Here is an 18,528-nt window from a genome sequence, read left to right on the forward strand (position 1 = left end):
AGGCTGGGGACCACCCCACCCCCGGGGGCGGGGAGCAGGCCTTATCTCTCCGACGCCTCCTGTACCTACCCGGTGGGTACACGGGTACACGGCGGGCCTGGGGGCAGTGTTGACTGACTGCCCTTGCGGGGACCAGGCTGGGGCAGGTCCCCAGGGCCTGGGGGCCTGTGTGCTGGAAAGGACAAGATGGAAACGGGGGAGGGCACAGGAGCTGGGAGGTTCCCACCCGACCGTGGCAGCCCCATCCACTGGGGGTCCACACGGAATACACAGCCAGGAGGGACCCCCCCTCTGTCCCTGCACCATCTCCGTGGACGGCAGGCGGTAACTGGGGCCAGCACGCACAGAGGTCAGACAGGCCGAGGAATAGCCCGAGGCACAGGTACGTAATCTGTGGAGCCCAGGGCAAAATGAAACGCAGGGTCTCTTTCTTAAAACCCATTTAGAATTTCAGGATGGTAACAGTGGAGCCGGGGCCCTTCACGAGGGCACAAGTCAGGCATCCTGCCTGCCCGCCTCTGCCCAGAGGCTCAGCCCACCCCGTGGGGGCCTGACGGGGACCCGAGGTGCTCAGGAGGATCAGTGCACAACTCTGACAGCTGTCCCAGGGAGGACACGGGATTCGCCCCGTGGGGTGGGGACGCTCAGCTCAAAAGCACACATGGCACAAAAGAATGGCAGTGACGTTTAAAAAAAAATTAAGTTTATAAATATTTTCTCCACTGTACAAAGTCTTCCCCGGCCCGGCCCACCCCATCACTGTTCACATTTCTCGTGTTGTTGTTTTTTTAAATCCCAACTATATTTATTTTTTTTAAATCATAAAATATATTTTTTTCTTTGTTCATATTTAAAACTATTTACAAGGGCGCCGAGAGAGGCCAGGGTGGCCCGGCGGGGGTCAGGACGAGTCCGTGCAGGGGGACGGAGGGGGAGGGAAGAGGTGGAAGTAGCTCCTCTCGGTGGCGGGCGAAGGCGGGCAGCTGTCCTCCGCCGACAGGTACTGGCTGTGGGGCGTGGGCGGCGGCGGGTAGGGGTCTGAGTCCGAGTTCAGATCCAGGTAGTACTTGCTGGCCTTCCAGCGGTTGGCGCTGTAGTCGCTGTCACACACGTCCGTGCTGCAGGGCGTCGTCGGGGGCGCCATGCCGCGGATGATGTAGGGCCTGAAGGGGACAGAGGGGAGTGGCACCTCGTCTCGGGGAGACCCCCGGGGCCCCTCAGCTGTGCGCTCCCTCTGAGCCACACTCCCCACGTCCAAAGTGGGCGCGTCTGCACCGACACACCTGGGAGCCACACTTGCCTTTTTTTTTTTAACGTGTAGTTAATCTTGAGAGACAGAGACAGAGCATAAGCCGGGCAGGGACAGAGAGAGAGGGAGGCACAGAATCCGAAGCCGGCTCTGGGCTCCGAGCTGTCAGCCCAGGGCTCAAAGTGGGGACTCGAACCCACGGACCGCGAGATCATGACCTGAGCCGAAGTCGGACGCTTAACCGACTGAGCCCCCCCTCCCCCCCCCCCCCCCCCCGGGCGCCCTTTGCTTGCCTTTATGGAGAACAAGGCTTGCAGAGCCTACCTGGCCTGGGGGCCTTAGGCAGCTTACTTAACTTCTCTGGGCTTCAGTGTCTCATTGGGAAAATGGGGAGGCTAAAACAGCACCCAGTTCCAAAGAGGCTGGTGAGGATTAAATGAGATTCTTCGTGGAAAGTGCCAGAAACAGTGCCTGACACCAGAAAGCGCTGGAAGACTGTTCCCCATTTTATCATTATTACTGTAAGTGCCGGGGACCAGTGACCCTGGAAGTCTAAAGCCATCTGACCCAGGCGGTGCCTCCAAGCTCCCCGTGACGACGCCTCCCAGACGTCTCCTGCGCCGGAAGGTTCTGTCAGGGCCACGGCACGGCCTGAGCTGGGGGTGGGGATCGCGGTGTGTTTGAGGGCCCCAGAGGGCTCACGGAGGGCAAGAAGGTGGAGCCAGCACCCTGGGGCCAGGGAGGAGCAGCGGGTGCGGAGAACATAGAGCAGGTGGACAGGCCTCATAGGACCCCAGGGGCAGAAAGGGACCCCGAGACAGGGGGAGGGAAGAGGTGCCATAAAAATGGGACATAATGAGAAAGGCAGGACACAGAGCAGAGACTGAGGGGCCTGGCCAGCGTGGATGTGACAGCCTGGGGACAGCCACCCACAAGGCTGCTGGGGACACACTGGGACGCTGAGGCACTGGGGGCGGGGGGAGCACTGCAGGCCCTTGACTAGGGCAGTGGCTCGCTCTTCTTTGGGCCCGGAGTCCCTGAAGTGGCCACCAGAGGGCAGGCGCGACACGCTCTGAGGCTTCCCCACTCCAGGCAGCTCTAGGGAGCAGGGAGGTGCGGGCCACTCTCCAGCTTCTGCCTCCCCCTTGGGGCGAGCGGCCCCATGCACCTGTGTGGTAGGCCTGTGGGCTAAGGCCACCGGGTTGGAGGTCACCCCAGGCTCGGACCTGGCCCCTGGACACAGGCCAGCACACCCAGATGCCTCTTCTCAGCACCCTCAAGGGCCCCCTCCCAACCCAGGGGGGTGGGGTGTGCCACCCCAACACGGCCCCCCCGGGGGGCTGAGAGGATCATCCCAATGAAGGGCCCTCCGCAGCAGGTGCCACCCCTGCACTCATGAGACTTGGGGCCCTTACGGGACGGAGGCGGCAGAGGTGGGCATCACTGCCAGAGTCCCGCAGCTGGATTCAAACACAGTCAAACCTTGGCCCCTGTGCACGGGCCTCCCTAGGCAGTGGAACCTGGCGATGCCACAGTGGGAATCCCCTGGTGGCGCCATTCAAGGCCACGCCTGCCCGGGCACGTCCCGACTTAAAAAAAAAAAAAAACAACCCAGAGCTACGTCTACCTTCTAGAGCCTGCTCAGAACATGGGGTTTGGTTCCTGGACTCAGCAGGTAGGCCCGGCTTGCCCCACGGGAGGCAAGCCAGGTATGGTCTGAGCGGCTGGGAGAGCCCACCAGCACCCCAAACCTCTCTTCCCAGGTTTCCTGACCCGGGAAACAGGGACCGGGGGTCCTGCTCTATCACAGGCTTGTCTGGAGGCCCAGATGGCCACGGGTATGGAGGGCGGTGGCAGGAACTTCGTACCTGTAGGGTCTCGCAGTGGTGGGAATGTTGGAAGAGTAGAACACGTCCACGTTGTACAAGGAGGGGTCCGTGGCGGGGGACGGCGGCGGGTTCAGGATCTGAGGGAAGCAAGCGAAGGTTACGCCCGCCTGACGGAAGCAGGTGCTCCCTACGGTGCGCCCACCCCGGCCCCGAGCAGGCGGGCAGGGCTGGGAGGGGCCCGCTTGGCTCCGCGGGCCCCTCACGGTCTGTATGGTTCCGAGTCGGCGTTCGTGAGACTTAGGGAGTGGACAGGAAGCCTCAGCTGTCCCCCCTGAAGGTTGTCACGGTGACAGGCAACCCTGCCTGTGGCCCAAATACCACCCCGCAGACCAGCCGTGACCCCAGGCCCACACCTGAAGGGCTGGAGTCCGCCAGGTCCCTGAAGGCAGCAGAAAGGGCCTTTGTGGCCAGGCAGATGTGTGCGGGTCCTGTTCCATCACCCCCCGGCTGCAGCGTGCCCCCGCTCCCCACCGGTGAGGGACTTCAGCTCTCTGGGCCTCCACTTCCCCATCTCTAAAGTGGGCCCCTTGGTGACACGTGGTGAGTAACCTACGCTCCTTATTCTGCGGAGGGTCCTCTTCAGCCCAAATAGCCGGCCTTGGGGAGCCTTCAGGATCTGACCCCAAAGTTGGGAGGGCACGATACCGAGGGGGGTGTCATTCAGAGGGGGGAGCAGAGACCAGGCAGGGAAACCTAGCGGAGAGGGCCTCCCAGAGGTGCCCCCACACCCCAGCTCTTGGGGGCCCGTTTCCTCTTCTGCCCACGTATCGGACTAGAGCTGGTTCCCCCCGGCGCACTGCTGACGGGCTGGTCTTCCCACGTTCCACGGGCGCAGCCCCTCAGCGACTTGGGCTCGGGAGAGCGCCTCCTTCTGGTCAGGTCAACGCGGCAAGCGGTGTCTCTACGCTGTGGGATACTATGATGGTGGCTGTGGGTCACCGTCCACCTGTCCGAGCCCGCAGAACGTACGAGAGCCAACAGTGAACCGTACTACACGCTCTGGACCTTGGACGGCTGTGACGTGTCCACGGGGTTCATCAATGACTATTACCCATCAAGTACTACATGACTCTGGCACAGGATGGGCAGGAGGCGTGTGGGAAATCTCTGTACCTTCCTCTCAATTTTGCTGCGAAGCTAAAATTGCTCGTACGAAAAAAGTCTTTGGGGCCCCTGGGTGGCTCAGTCAGTTGAGCGTCCGACTTCGGCTCAGGTCATGATCTCACGGTTCATGAGTTTGAGCCCCACGTCGGGCTCTGCTGGCAGCTCGGAGCCTGGAGCCTGGAGCCTGGAGTCTGGAGCCTGGAGCCTGGTTTGGATTCTGTCTGTCTATCTCTCTCTCTCTGTCCCTCCCCTGCTCATGCTCTGTCTCTCTCTCTCCCGCAAATATAAACAAACATTTAAAAAATTAAAAAAAAAAAAAAAAAAAAAAAAGGAAGTCTTTAAAACAAAAAAGCACATTTGTAAAACTGGTAAAATCTGAATAGGGCCAAAGAATATGACACCAACGGCCCAGTACTTCCGTTGTGCTGTTACCATAGACTGAACGTTTGTGTCCCCAAAGGTCCTATGTCGAGTCCTAACCCCCGAGTGATGATAGTGGGAGGCGAGGCCGTCGGGAGCTGATCTGGTCCTGAGCGGGGAGCCCACGTGAGCCCGGCCGCCGACCTCGCGCGGCAACCTCACCCCTTCCGCCACGTAGGGAGGAGACGGCCGTCGGTGATCCAGAACTGGGCCCCCGCTAGACGCCACAGACCCCAAATCTGCCAGCGTCTGGATCTCAGACTTCCCGGCCTCCAAAACTGTGACAAGCAGGTGCTAAAGCCACCCAGCCGACGTTATCTCTGTCAGAGCAGCACAGAAGGACTAAGAGGACGTTAGTTACGCGAGGCGTTACCTTTGGGGGAATCTGGGTGAAAGACAGAGGAGGTCTCTGTCTGTTCTTACAACTGCACGTGCATTTACAATGATCTCCGAAAGCCAAACTATCACCCTCTCGGCTGGGAAAATAAAGTCCATACTCTTGGATACCTGCCTGTGTACAGATTACCCCGAGGACACATAAGAAACTCACCACGGATGTGCCTCTGGGGGGCAGGGGTTCACGCTCAGCGTGAGGGGGGTGACCGTCTTTTCACTGTACGTTCCACGGTACCTTTTGAATTTTGTACCATGAGCATATGTTTCTGATGTGAAACAATATAGTTAATTTATTGTTTTGTTTTTTTGAGAGAGAAGGCAAGCGGGGGAGGGGGGTGGCGGGGACAGGGGATCCAGAGCGGGCTCCGCGCCGACAGCAGCGAGTCGGACGTGGGGCTTGAACTCACGAACTGCAAAATCATGACCTGAGCCGAAGTCGGACACTCAACCGACTGAGCCACCCAGGCGTCCCTTGTAGTTATTTTACAAATAGGCGGCTTCGTGCAGGGTCTGTGTTTGGCGTGATGAAATGTGCTAAAATCCACGGTGGTGATGCTCGCACGTGTCCGTGAATTTGCTAACCGCCGCCGGATTCTACCCTGTAAGCGGGTGATTGGTGTGGTATGTACGTTATATCTCAACAAAGTTTTTAAACGATAGCTGGGGGGCGCCTGGGTGGCTCAGTCGACTGAGCCTCTGACTTCGGCTCAGGTCATGATCTCACGGTTCGTGAGTTCAAGCCCCACATTGGGCTGTCTGCTCTCAGCACAGAGCCCACTTTGGGTCCCCTGTCCCCTTCTCTCTCTGCTTCTCCCCTGCTCATTCTCTCTCTCCCCCTCTCTCAAAATAAATAAGTTAATTAATTTAAAAAAAACAGCTGGCTGGGGGCACCTGGGTGGCTCAATCTGCTAAGCATCCGACACTTGATTTCAACTCGGGTCATGATGTCAGGGTTCATGGGATCAAGCCCTGCCTCAGTGAGGAGCCTGCTTGGGATTCTTTCTTCCCTCTCTCTCTGCCTCTCCCCTGCTCATGCTCTCTTTCTCTCTCTCCCTGAATAAACTTAAAAAAAAAAAAAAAAAAATAGGTGGTTGGTAATAGTGTCATCTCTTGCTAATAAGACCCCCTCCCCTCAGCTCCCAGCAGAGCCACAGGACCGGGAAGCCAGGGGACTGAGCCTCCCGGTATCTGCATGGGGGACCCAGGGGGCTGTCCTGGAGTGAGCTCGGCCTTTCACGATCGCCGGTATTTCCAGCTGGTCATGTGGCACACGTGAATGTCAGGGGGACAGTAGCGGCAGAGAGGTACTGGTGGGGAGTATTCTAAACTCCAGGCTCTCGGCTCTTGGCTTCTGCTGCCCCTAGACGCAGCCCCGGCCTGCAGCCTCCTGGAGACGCGGTTCCCAGCAGGTGAGGCTGCGACAGCGACCCTTGCTGCCCCCTTCCTCCCAGACGCCTGCCAGTGTCAGATGTGCTAAGGAGGGGAAGGCCCGGACATGAGAGACACAAGAAGGGCAGCAACACCCAGCCCTGGCGGGTGGGGCTTCCTGGAGACCCCCAGAGAGAGCGCAAGAGGCAGAGGTCACCTTAGAGGAGCATCTGTTGCAGGAAGTTGGGCTTTTAAGGATCAAAAAGCACAGAACCACGTAATGTCAGCCCCGATGCTTGTACACACAGATTCACACTCGTGGATCAAGCTCGCCCCGTTTCCTGGGGCTGTGCCCTTGGGAATGTCCTCCCCAGCCTCGGGAGAGGTCCCCTGGCAGGAACCTGTAGGGGGCTCGGGCGCTGGGGGCTTCTGTGTGTCACCCTCTGTGTGACCACTTCTCTCTGGCGTGTGGCTTGCCTCAGACTAGGCCCTCACCCACTCCGGCTCTGGAAGCTCAGCCACAAAAGTCACCTGTGAGTGCCAGCCCTTAGGAAAACCACCCAGCTGTTTTCTGGGACCCAGCAAGGGCCTGGGAGGGAACATCGGGTGCTCTTGGCAGGGACAGCAAGGAGAAAGTCACACAGGCACACTGGGAGCACCCCGTCCAGACAGGCCCTACAAGAGACACAGTCACGGACAGGGTGGGCCTGCGAGGGTCAAAGACAATCCCCAGGACACTGAAATGCCCGGCGGCAACCCGGGAGGTGGGGTTATGGGGGAGACTCCGCCCTTGATATTGTTATGGGTTTCCAGATTAGCCACCACGAACAAGGAGCACCCTTTCTAAACAAGAAAAAAAAAAAAAAAGTCACAAGGGAGAAACGACAAGACGTGCAGAGGGAGGAAAGTGAACGCTGTCACCATTCTCTGTGACGGCGGGACAGCTGATAATTCCAGAAATGCCGAGGTCACAGGAAGGGGTCCCCCTGGCCGGCCACCGATGGTGGGGACCCCCCCGGACGGCCAGGCCTCCTCCCGTGCCCACTCACCGGCGGGTACAGCGTGGCCTTGGTGCTGGATGAGCTGCTGGACGAGGCCCCGGTGACGTGGTTCCGGTCGTAGAGGGGCACCCCGCCCCGGCCGCCCATCAGGCTCACGGAGCTCATCACGGACTTGCCGCAGGAGATGCCTGCCGCGGGGGGAGGGACGAGGTGGCTCAGGGGCCGGCCCCCCTCCCCCCCAAAGCACACCCTCCTCGGCTCCCGCGGCCCCCAGGCCCAGGTTCAGGCCCCCCTGCCCACCGCCAGGGTGCGTCATCCCCGCTCACCCCAGCCGTGCCCAGGGCCCTCGCGCACGTCAGCTCCTCACCTGTGAAGGGGCCGTGCTGTGAGCCGCCGGGGGCTATGAAATGCAGGGGTACGTGGGGGGTCCCGCTGACGTACTCGTGCGGGAAGGGACCGTTGGCCCCCGTGTAGCGCTGACACACCACACGCTGGCAGACGAAGTAGACCCCGCCCATGACAAACAGCGAGAGGATGATGCCCACGACCGGCCCGATGGCACTGCCGTGGGCCGGGGTGTCGTCGGAGGGCGGCTTGGTGATCTCTGCCAGAGGACGGGCGGGAAGAGACGGTCGACGTTAACCGAGAAGGACAGGCCCTCCCGCGGGGGGTGGATGCCGTGTGCCCTGGAGGGGCCGCTGCGGTCCAGGCACAGCACCCGCTGGGGGAGGGCGGGAGGAAGGGAGAAGCTGGGTGCTGGGGCGCCACGCCTCCCCCCTCCCCGACCTGCCCGGAGCACCCTCCCCCCTCCACCCCACCCCTGGCGGAGCTCTCCACGCTGCCCGACAAGCTCTCAAGAGCAGTCTCAGGGGGCGCCTGGGTGGTGCAGTCGGTTAAGCGTCCGACTTCAGCCAGGTCACGATCTCGCGGTCCGTGAGTTCGAGCCCCGCGTCGGGCTCTGGGCTGATGGCTCGGAGCCTGGAGCCTGCTTCCGATTCTGTGTGTCTCCCTCTCTCTCTGCCCCTCCCCCGTTCATGCTCTGTCTCTCTCTGTCCCAAAAATAAATAAAAAACGTTAAAAAAAAAATTAAAAAAAAAAAAAAAAAAAAAAAAAAGAGCAGTCTCAGGTTCATCCCCCAGGGTCCAAGGGCTCTCTGGAGGCCCGGTGACGCCCCCAAGTCAGGTGGGCCAGGAGGCCGCTGGAGACGGTCACCAGGAGCTGACAGGGGCCACGGGGGTGGGGGCAGGCAGGCAGGGCCCGGGGGCTCCGAGCCGCGCCAGCGGGGGACTTGGCCCACGCGCAGGGGCAGAGCTGGGCTGATGGAGACCCCGGGGGCCGGAGGCCTTCACCAGCAGGGCTCGCTGAGCCCCACGCGCCTGCTGACACAGAGGTCCCAAGTGAGGGCAGTGGGAGGGGCAGGGGCCAAGCCCAGGCTCGAGGGCCCAAGGGTCTTTCTGGGCATCCTGACGGGGCGACGAAGGCCGGGGACGGGGGGGGGGGGGGGGGGGTGCTCCTCAGGCTGCCCCCCCGCCCTGGGGAGGGAGCACGGAGACTCTAAAGTCAACTTCGGCGAAAAGAACGTTCACTTTCCCATCAGGCCCAAGGATTCCGTCCACCGCGTCCCCTCTTGCCAGCCAGAACCCAAAGCAGAGGAGGAAAACCGCCGGCTTGGGCGACCGGACCAGACTCTGGATAAATGTCGCCCCTGACGCCGGAGGCGCCATCATGCCAGAGGCTGAACAGAGACACGGTCAGACTGGCGCCTGCCAGCAAAGGGGTGGGGGCGTGACCCCCGGTGGCACCCACGGCCGCCCTCCGGCCCCAGGTCACTCACTTTCTTGAGACGCTAACTGAGGTGCCTCACCTCGCTTCACACGAAGGGACAACGTGCTCAGGGAGCCCTCCTCCTTCCCTGCTCTCAACACCCCTCTCCCGTAGTCAGCTCTCAGCCCAGATACGTCTACAGTGAATGCAGAGCCCACGTCCTCAGACGTGCGCACACATTCCCACTTCCTGTCTGAGACTCCGGCTCCCTCCCCGTCGGAGTCAAAGACGGCCCTTCAAGAGCCACCACCTCCAGGAAGCCTCCCTGACTGCCCTGGCCTCACATCCCGTGGCCGCCGTACCCCTGACTGTACAGGCCACGTCACTCACGGGGCACGAAGTGCCATGCACCTCCTCGCCAGAGAGCAGGCTGGCAGGGAGAGGGCCACCCCGACCCCCATCCTCTGATGGGGATGCCTGCCAGAGGCTGCAGAGTGAGGTCCTGGCGGGCAGAAGCGTGCCCTCTCAGGCACAGTCAGCCCCAACCACAGGGGCCTGTCTCCGTCCCAGCCGGAAACACCCCCATGGGCTCACGCGCCCCCCTCCCCCTCCCAGCTCAGCCCCACAGCTGCCCCTACCTCCAGGCAGGCTTCCCTGGAGGCCTCCCCCAAGGCCAAGTGCTCCCAACCTCCCAGCCTCCTCTGTCCGCGTACCAGGCCCCCAGCATGTCTTCTCCCTCTAGACCCCACATTCGTGGGGAGCACCCCAGCCCAGGGTGAACCCTCCACGGGAAGCTGACTCACCGCACATGAGCTCATCCGAGCCGTCGATGCAGTCATGGAAAGAATCGCATTGCTGCTTGATGAGGACGCACTGGCCACTGGCGCACCGGAACTGGTTGGGCAGGCAGACGGCTGCAGGGGGAAGGCTCGCGCTCAGAGAGGCTGCAGGGCGTGACGCCGCCAGGAGGGCGAAGTGGACAGCCGCCAACCGGCGCTTCCCGCCCCGCCCCCGAGACCCAACAGAAAGGTCTGGGTTCCAAACGCAGAACGGACAAACGGGACTCTTTCTAGGATGGGTTCAGGGAAGGGCCACAGCAAATCCGGTCTCCACCCTCCCCTCGACGACCCCTATTCCAAGGTCCAGGCACGGCTGGCAGGGAAGGGACCTCAGTGACTCCCAGGAAGTACTTATCAGGCTCCTACCACGGCTCAGGCCCATGCAGAGCCAGGACTAACACAGCCCCTGCCCCGAGGCTCTCCTGAGTTATGGGGAGGTGACAGCCAACTAGAGGAATGACCTAGAATGGGTGGGAGCAGGGGCAGGTGATGTCTCAGCAGAGCTCCCAGGGTGGAGGATAAGGAAGGGGGAGCAGGGCTCAACCAGGAAGGAAAAGGCAGCTCACGGCCTTTTAGACTAAGAGGAGGAAGGCTGGGTATGGCCTGTTTCCCTCGTGTTCCAGAATGCCAACCCAGAAGGAGCTGCTGTTGCAGAGGAGGACACTGCCCAGGGGACTCGGCCTCTCCAGCCACCCTGCCCCACCCCAAGCGCCCCTCCCTGGGAGCCCGAGATGAGAGGACCCTGTCCTCGCAGCGGGTGGGACAATTTGTTGGTAACAAAGGAGAGGAAGCTTCTGAAAGAGAAGGTGCGGCCCAGAGCCTGAACTAGGGCGTGCTGCGGGTGCTGCACGTTGCTCCCAGAGAAACATCACAGGGGGAGAGGTGGGGGGGGGGGGGACGGTTCCCAGCCAGGGCTCCTGCCGTCCTCTGAGACGGCCACCTAAACACTCGTGCTACGGCAAGGCTGTATGGCTGGGCTCAGCAAACGTCTCTGCCAGGGGCCAGGCAGCAGGTATTCAGGCCTTGAGGGCCACGGGTCTCTATCGTTTTAGTGCAAGTAAACGAGCGAGCCCGGCTGTGTTCTCACGCAACTTGACGAAACCTGGTGGCGGTCTGGATCTGACTCTCAGGCCGCGGTCTGCCAACCCCTGGCCTCCTACCGCCGTCAAATTCTCGGAGGGCCCATAAGCTGCAAAGACTTAACATCTGCGGCTGTACAGGACCAGCTGAGGAGATGAGCCCCCACCCCCGGGTCTTCATCTTCCATAAACGGCTGCTCATCACGAACGGGGACAGCAGACGGTGATCCACCAGTTGGGGGTTATCTCACAACAGCAGCCGGTGGCTACAGAGGAGGCAGAGCAGCCCATCAACAGCTCAGTGGCAGTCGTGGGGCCGTGGTGCTGACGCTCTGTGGCAGGAAACCACTGAGCATGTCGTTTATAAAAGGGAAATTCAGAGAACGCCCAGAAACAGAGGTTAAGGTAAAACAGAGGTTAAGACCTCACTGCTAAGGTCTAAAGGAAGATCCTGCTGGTCAGAGTGGACCGAGATGACTGAAGCACATCTTTTTGTCACGTTCGGCTCACCGGATTGCTAGAAACCACCCAGGAACAAGCATTATCCCACAGACTGCCCTGTGGAGGGCAGCGCTGCCTTTGGGGACGGGGATTTATCCAGCTGACTACTGGATTTGCCTGGGGTTTTTGTGAAACTCTTGAGCCAGGGGCGGAAGGCAAGTAGACTCTCCCAGCCTGCCTTGGAGCCAAACTACTTGGCAGGACAGGGTGGGTGGCAAAGTTTTCCTCGGTAGGCCTACAAATAACATTTTCCTCTCCCAACCTGAGGATTTAGCGATTTCGCTCGGGACAAACGTTCTACCCTACTCTTGCGTGGCCAGCCTGGGTTCACGCTCCAGGAGGACGACAGGACGGGTGGCTTGCAGGGGGCGGGAGAATCTCAGGAAGGGGGCAGACAGGATGAGGCAGGGGAGGGCGGGGGTGGGGCAGGGCCTGGGAGGGTCGTGGTCCAAGCCAGGGTCGGGCAAAGGCGGGGGCGGGGCCAGCGGGCAGGGGTGAGCCAGTGGGCGTGCCCATCCCCCCCCCCCCCCCGGGGCTGCCGGGGGCGGGGCCAGCGGGCGAGGGCGGGGCCGCTCTCACCGTCGCAGTCAGCCTCATCCGAGCGGTCCTGGCAGTCGGCCTCGCCGTCGCAGCGCAGGCGCAGGTCGACGCACTGGCCCCGCGCGCAGGGGAACTGGGCCGCCGAGCACACCGGGCAGCCCTCCTCGTCGCTCTGGTCGTCACACTCGGGGAAGCCGTCGCAGCGCCAGGCCCCAGGTATGCAGTCGATCTCCCCAGTGGCACACGCGAACTGGTCTGGCGAGCACGTGGGAGGCTCTGCAGAGAACAGGAACACCATCACGCCCCGCCCCGCCGGGCCATGCGCGGTTCAATCAGTGGAGGCCCGCGCGGTCTCCACTGCAATGTGACCTGCCGCCGTGAATCTTCTTTGTTGCTTGCTTTTTTTTTTTTTTTTTTTTAACGTAGAGGGGATAGGGGGGTGTTCGGGAACCTGGGTTTGAAGCAGCAGGTACTACACCAAGTTGAGCAGAAAACGCTCTGGGCTGGAAACTCGACCCCGACCGCTGAGAAGCCGGGGCACAACCCCTTCGTGTGAGTCTCCATCCCCTCACATGCAACTCAGGGCACTGGGTTTCTGAGGATGCCCACGGTACCCCCAACTGGAGCCCTGCCTTTACCTGCCTGGGGTCCCAGGCTGGGCTGCCAGTCTGCTGCACCGTGTGCACGTCCGCCTGGGCACACCTGAGTGTCCATTCTGCGCACACACGCACGTACACATGCACACCCCTCAGGAGATGAAGGGTCAGAAAGCAGGTGCTCAGGACCAGCACCTGTTACAGGTCTGGGGCAGCTGCTGCAGTGGGACTGGGACTTGGTGGGACCCACGGACACGGCGGGGGCCGGTGGAGGACCTGCAGGGTGCCTTGCTGAGGAGTGAGCTAAGGAGAGGCAGGAAGGCGAGGATACCACGGTGAGGGGGTGCAAGGAGGAGTAGGAAGGCTCCCAATGGAGGGAGTCACCTGAAGATGGGGAGCTGGGTGGGTGGAGAGGAGACCTGGGGCCACCTCCTACCAGCTGACCACGGTGAGTCGTTCCACTCCTCAGATCCAACTTCCTCAGCACAGGCCAAGTGCAGGCCAGGACATGGTTGGGGCGCAGGGTGGGACAGGAGGGAGGTGGACAGGTCTGGGGTTGAACCTAGCCCCCCTCGGCAACTGTATAACCAGACAACCCCCCCCCCAGCTCCCCCGATCGCCATTTCCTCGTCTCTGAAACAGAAGCGGCAACGCTAGACCCACGCGCCTCACGGGACAGCAAGGTGAGTGTAGATGTGTGTGGCCGTGCCGACTCGGGAAGGGCTCAAACAGCTTTCACGATGGCGTGCTGAGAATGCTGTCTGGCTCCTGCCACTTCACGAGGCACGAGGGTCCACGTCACCCCTGAGAGCCCCTCGGAGCTCTTATCCTTCTGTGCTGTCCCCAGAGAAGTAGCCAGGCATCAAGTCTGAAGGGCCAACGGCAGGGGAGGGGCAGAGGGGCACGTCATTCAGGAGCCCCAGGGCTGTGGTCCAAGGGAGAGCAGAGCAGCCCCCTTTGTGCAGCCCCCTCTGTTCCAGGGCAGCCTGGACATCTGTGGGAGTGGCAGAGCCACTCAGGCCACAAAGCCACTTGAGCCCTGGGGCTGGAACCTGGGAGAAAAGCCATAAAGACGCTCAGGAGGGTCAAAGCGGCCCCCAGCAGGGACAGCCACAAAATGTCCCCTCTGCTCTCAGCAAAGCTCTCTGGGGTTCACAGTGTGAGAAAGGACCAGCGAAAGCTCCTGTGGCCCTACCCCTTGAGCTCCTTGGCAATGGACAGTCTCTCCAGGGGCAAGGCCAGCTGAGGACAGGCATCTGTGTTGTACTGGTGGGCATGTGCTGTCTTCTGTGTAAGACACAGTGTGGGTACCGTAAGGGGTGAGGATAAGCAGAAAAGGGGCAGGATAAAGTCCAGCCCCCAGGAGCTCACAGAAGAGAAGGGGAGATGAGAAGATCCAATGTGACCTGGGGGACACTGAGGGCAGCAGAGAGGAAGCCCCAGGATTTGGGCTTCATCACAAGTGACAATAACGGTTGTCCCTTTTTGTTACTACTGCCCAGTGTCCCACAAGTAATAGCAGCTGGCATTCCCGTGTGCCACGTTGGGGACCACGCAAAGTGCTCGTTACTTAATGTCACAACAACTCCAAGGTAGGCACTCTCGACTGCTCTATTTTGCAGAAGAGAAAGTGGAGGCTCAGAGGGGGCAAGTGACCAGCTTGGGATTGCTGGGAAGTGGTAGGGCTGGGATCTGAACCAGGTCTGTCTGACCTTAAAGCTTATATCCTTGACCACTCCCCACTCAGCTTTAGGGAAAGAAGAGAATCAAGCATGGAAGGAGAAAGAAAAGACAAAACTACAAAAAGAAAACAGATAAGCCTGCTACTGGAGTTGCAGACTTCAGCACCCCTGCCTGACAGCTCACAGGCAGTCAGGGGGAATACAGACGGCTTGAACAACACCATCCGTCAACTGGATCTAACTGAGGTCTACAGAACACTTCCCCCAATAGGAGCAGATGACACATTCTTCTCAAGCTGACATGGAACACTCACCAAGAAAGATCACATGCTGGGTCATAATATTAAAAGGATAGAAATCATAAAAAGTATGTTCTCTGACCACAGCGGAATTAAATAGAAATCAGTAACAGACTAATAGCTGGGAAATCCCCAAATATTTTGAAATTAAACAACACACTTCTAAATAACTCAGGGGACAAAGAAATTGTCTTAGGAGAAATTTTAAAACATGTGAACAAATTGAAGAAGATATAATTTATCAAAATTTGTAGGATGCAGCAAAAGCAGTACTTAGAGGGAAATTCATAGCCCCGAATGCATACCCTGGAACAGAAAGGCAGATGAAGGGAGAGTTGGCCCTGGAGAATGGATGCCACATTGAGTGTGACTTTAAAAGGATGCTGGGCAGAGACCTGGCAGGCAGGGAATCAAGTCCCTGTCCGGTGTCCCAAGAGAAAGTGCTGAGGTCACACCTACCACCACAGGTCAGCAGGTTCTGCAGGAGCACGAGGTGGACTGGGCATGAGCACCGTGGTGTCCCGTCACCCTTGGCAATGCAGATGTGGGAGCAGCCACCGTTGTCCCGGGCACATGGATGGGCCGCTGCGGACACAAAAAGAGAGAGGGGGTCAGGCTCGGCCTCTCACCTCAGGCCTGTAGCCCCAGGGTGCTGGAAACTAGGGCCAGGCAAGAACTCACAAGAATGGTCACTCCTATAGGCCAGGCCCCTGCAGTTAATCCCACTTAATTCCCGGGGCAGCTGACAGAGTCTACTTCCATTAACGTGCATTTTACAGACAGGAAAACGAGAGGCTGAAAGCACTCACAGAACTGGCCCAACACCACACCCTAGCCCGTCTACACTAGCTCCCACTGCTCCCACAACCATCACTCTACACTGCCTGTCTCTCACGGTATAGTGCACCACCCCCCACAAACATATGTCCACGTCCTAATGCCTGGAACCTGTGAATGTGACTTTATTTGGAAAAGGGGTCTTCACAAATGTAATCAAATTAAGGCTCTGGAGATGAGGTCATCGTAGATTTTCGGGGTGGGCCCTAAATGCAACAACAGATGTCCTTATAAGAGCCCCAGAAGAGGTGAAGACACAGACACAGGGGAGAAGTCTGTGCAGGGACTGTCACTGTCTCTGTCTCTGTCTCTGTCTCTGGAGCCCCACTGGAACCATGTGGGCCCAAGGAGCACCTGCAATCACCACAATGTGAAGGACACACAGAGCCGCCCCAGCCCACAGCCCCCAGAGCAGGCCACAGGCCTGCTGACACCTTGACCTCGGACGTCTGGCCTCCAGGCTGTAGGAGAACACACTTCTGTTGCGTTAAGTCACCCAGTTTGTGAAGACTTGTCATGGCCATCACAGGAAGCGAATACACATGGGGATAAATAGCAGGACGGCACGTCCCCAGGGAACTTGCGGTTTTCGATTCAATTAACCGAATTACCCAACACCTGAACAGGAAGACGCCGAGGAGGGTGGCTGCCCTCCCCCAGGCGAGAGGAAAGGAAAAAAAGCACTATCCCCCGCCCCACGGAAAAATCAGTGTCCTGCCTCAACCTCGGGGGTTAAGAGTTTAAAGTGACAGAAGTCATGGTTTAGAGCAGAGGTCAGCAAACTTTCTCTAAACGAGAAAGTAAAGGGTTTGGGCTCGATGGGCCAGACCATCTGTCACAAGTCTGCCAGCTGTAACACAAGGGTGGCCATGGGTGATGTGCAAACCAATGGGCGTGGCTGTGTGCCAATAAAACTTTATTATAAGATCAGGTGATGTCCAGATGGGGCCCAGGGGCTGTGGAGCGCCACGCCTGGTTTAGAGTTTAGCTGTAGAATTTCGTGGGTAAGCAGGTTGGGTGCTCCACGTCCCAGGTAAATATGGGAGCGCTCACTCAAGGATCTCCCACCCTCACCCAAAACAAGGAGCCTCTCCCTAGACATCACACGTTGGCACTCATGGGGACATCCCAGTTTCCAGTTTCATCCCTGTTTGTTAAACATTTCCTGGCTCTCCCAGCCCCTCAGGTCCAAGGACCTGCTGGTCGGCCTGCCTGGCTTTCTGCCAACACCGGCAGGTCTGGGCATTCGTGGGCTCAGTGTTCACCATGCTGAATGGTTCTGAAGGCTGTGACACCCAGTAATCAGTGGCTTCCCTGAGAATGGTGTAAGGGGCCAGGGAAACTCAGGCATTCTCACCCCTATCCATTGGGTGCCTCAGCTATCCGGAAGCCGTTGGCCCAGTGACTTCACTTAGGCAGGACCTGGCCAAGAACCCACAAGGACAGAAACCAGCCACCCGGCAGTCAACACAGAAGTGGCCAATTCGCTCCATCGGAGGTCACGCCCCCAAGCTCAGAGCAGGGAGCCTCACGACCTCACTCAGAGCCACGTGTTTGGACTCCACACATAACTCTGATGAACTTGATCTGCCCAACCCACTGGGGGTAAGCTTCAGAAAAGCCAGTGAAGAAACAGGGGCTCTGCCCTCAGATCCAAGCCCTGCCGTGTTGATCAGCCTGTTGACGGGGAAGTTAATACCCTTTCTAAGCCCCGCCCTCCTCAGGTATAATGCAGAATTAGGGCAAAACAACACAGGCAACATAGTGATGCACTGAGCACAGGGCCTGGGGGCTAAACGGTCAGAGCAGCTTTGCAGAGCAGGGAGGCCGAGAGAAGCTTATCCACGCAAAGTGCCACACCTGACCCTGGGTGGGGGCCGAGGAAGTAGCAGGAGTTAGAGCAGAGGAAGGCGAGCAGAGACAAGGACTCCAGGGACGGGACACGTGGCCAGCGGGAGCGTGAGGGGCCCAGGTGAGGCGGCAGGTGGGGCAGCCCCCCCATCCCGGGCCTTGAAAACAGGGAGCTCGAAGATGGCCAGACCAGGGGCATCGCAGGACAGGGACAGCGATGGCCCTGCGCACCGCTCTGTCCACGCAAGCAGCTGGCAGCTGGGGTGTATTTACTGAAAGCAGAGTGAGAAAGACAGACAGACAGATACATTTTCCTGTGTCCACCTATAGTCCTACACAGAGCGGGTGGAGAAACCAGAGGTCCCAAGTGTAGGGGTCCTGATCTCCCAGCCCTTGGACACAGCCCAGACTGTCGGAGGCAGAATCCTAAAATGCCTCCAATCTCCCAGCCTAATCCCCAACACGGCGGATGGGGTTCTGCTGTAATTAATGAAAGGGGACGCTAATTTAAAAGTGGGTGACTCTCAGGGGACCCTGGAAAAGCCGAGCAGATTGTCCGGCTGGTAGCAGACGAGGAAGTCAGGTTCGGATCTGTTGCTGAGATGGAGAGGCATACTGAGGACCCGAGAGTGGCCTCGAGGACCCGAGAGTGGCCCCTGCCAACAGCCGGTCAGCCCGCAGCCCTCACACTGGCCAGCCTCCTACTTTCTCCGAGGGGCCGGTTCAGGGCTCTGCACAGGTGCCCCCCCTCCGGTCGGTCGGGGACCTGCCCACGACACTGCCCGCCCTCCACGTACAGAACTCCTCCAGGCTGATATCCTCCACGGCGTGGATGCCGGTCAGGTGGGCCACCCGGCCCTGGACTCGAGTCCGCTTGTCCCCGGTGGTCTTCTCCACACGCTCGATCATCTGCTGCTGGCGGTCAATCCAGTACAGGTGCTGGCCCAGCACGGTCAGGCCCACGGGCTGCACGATGCTGGCATCCTCCAGGGTCAGGCGGTTGGCCCCTGCAAGTGGGACAAGTGCCCCCCGAGTGGCCACTGACCCTGAGCGCTCAGCCCATGCTCAGCTCGGAACACAGGGCCGCAGGGAGCCAGGGGAGGGCGGCGGGGG

At 59.7% G+C, this 18,528-nt stretch overlaps 1 protein-coding gene across 1 annotated transcript in view; it reads right to left on the reverse strand.

Moving 5' to 3' along the window:
- Window positions 1-806: 806 nt before the first annotated feature.
- LRP5 (LDL receptor related protein 5) overlaps window positions 807-18,528 on the reverse strand; it is a 74,997-nt gene continuing 57,275 nt past the window's right edge. Inside the window, exons 16-23 of the mRNA XM_049614788.1 lie at window positions 18,213-18,422; window positions 15,187-15,312; window positions 12,190-12,426; window positions 9,995-10,105; window positions 7,795-8,031; window positions 7,476-7,615; window positions 3,118-3,215; window positions 807-1,163 (exon numbers count right to left, since the gene is read on the reverse strand). Coding sequence (XP_049470745.1) covers window positions 902-1,163; window positions 3,118-3,215; window positions 7,476-7,615; window positions 7,795-8,031; window positions 9,995-10,105; window positions 12,190-12,426; window positions 15,187-15,312; window positions 18,213-18,422 — 1,421 coding nt within the window. The 3' untranslated portion in view covers window positions 807-901. The remainder of the gene's footprint in view (window positions 1,164-3,117; window positions 3,216-7,475; window positions 7,616-7,794; window positions 8,032-9,994; window positions 10,106-12,189; window positions 12,427-15,186; window positions 15,313-18,212; window positions 18,423-18,528) is intronic.

Source organism: Panthera uncia, chromosome D1 (assembly GCF_023721935.1).
Source record: "Panthera uncia isolate 11264 chromosome D1, Puncia_PCG_1.0, whole genome shotgun sequence".
Classification (NCBI taxonomy): domain Eukaryota; kingdom Metazoa; phylum Chordata; class Mammalia; order Carnivora; family Felidae; genus Panthera; species Panthera uncia.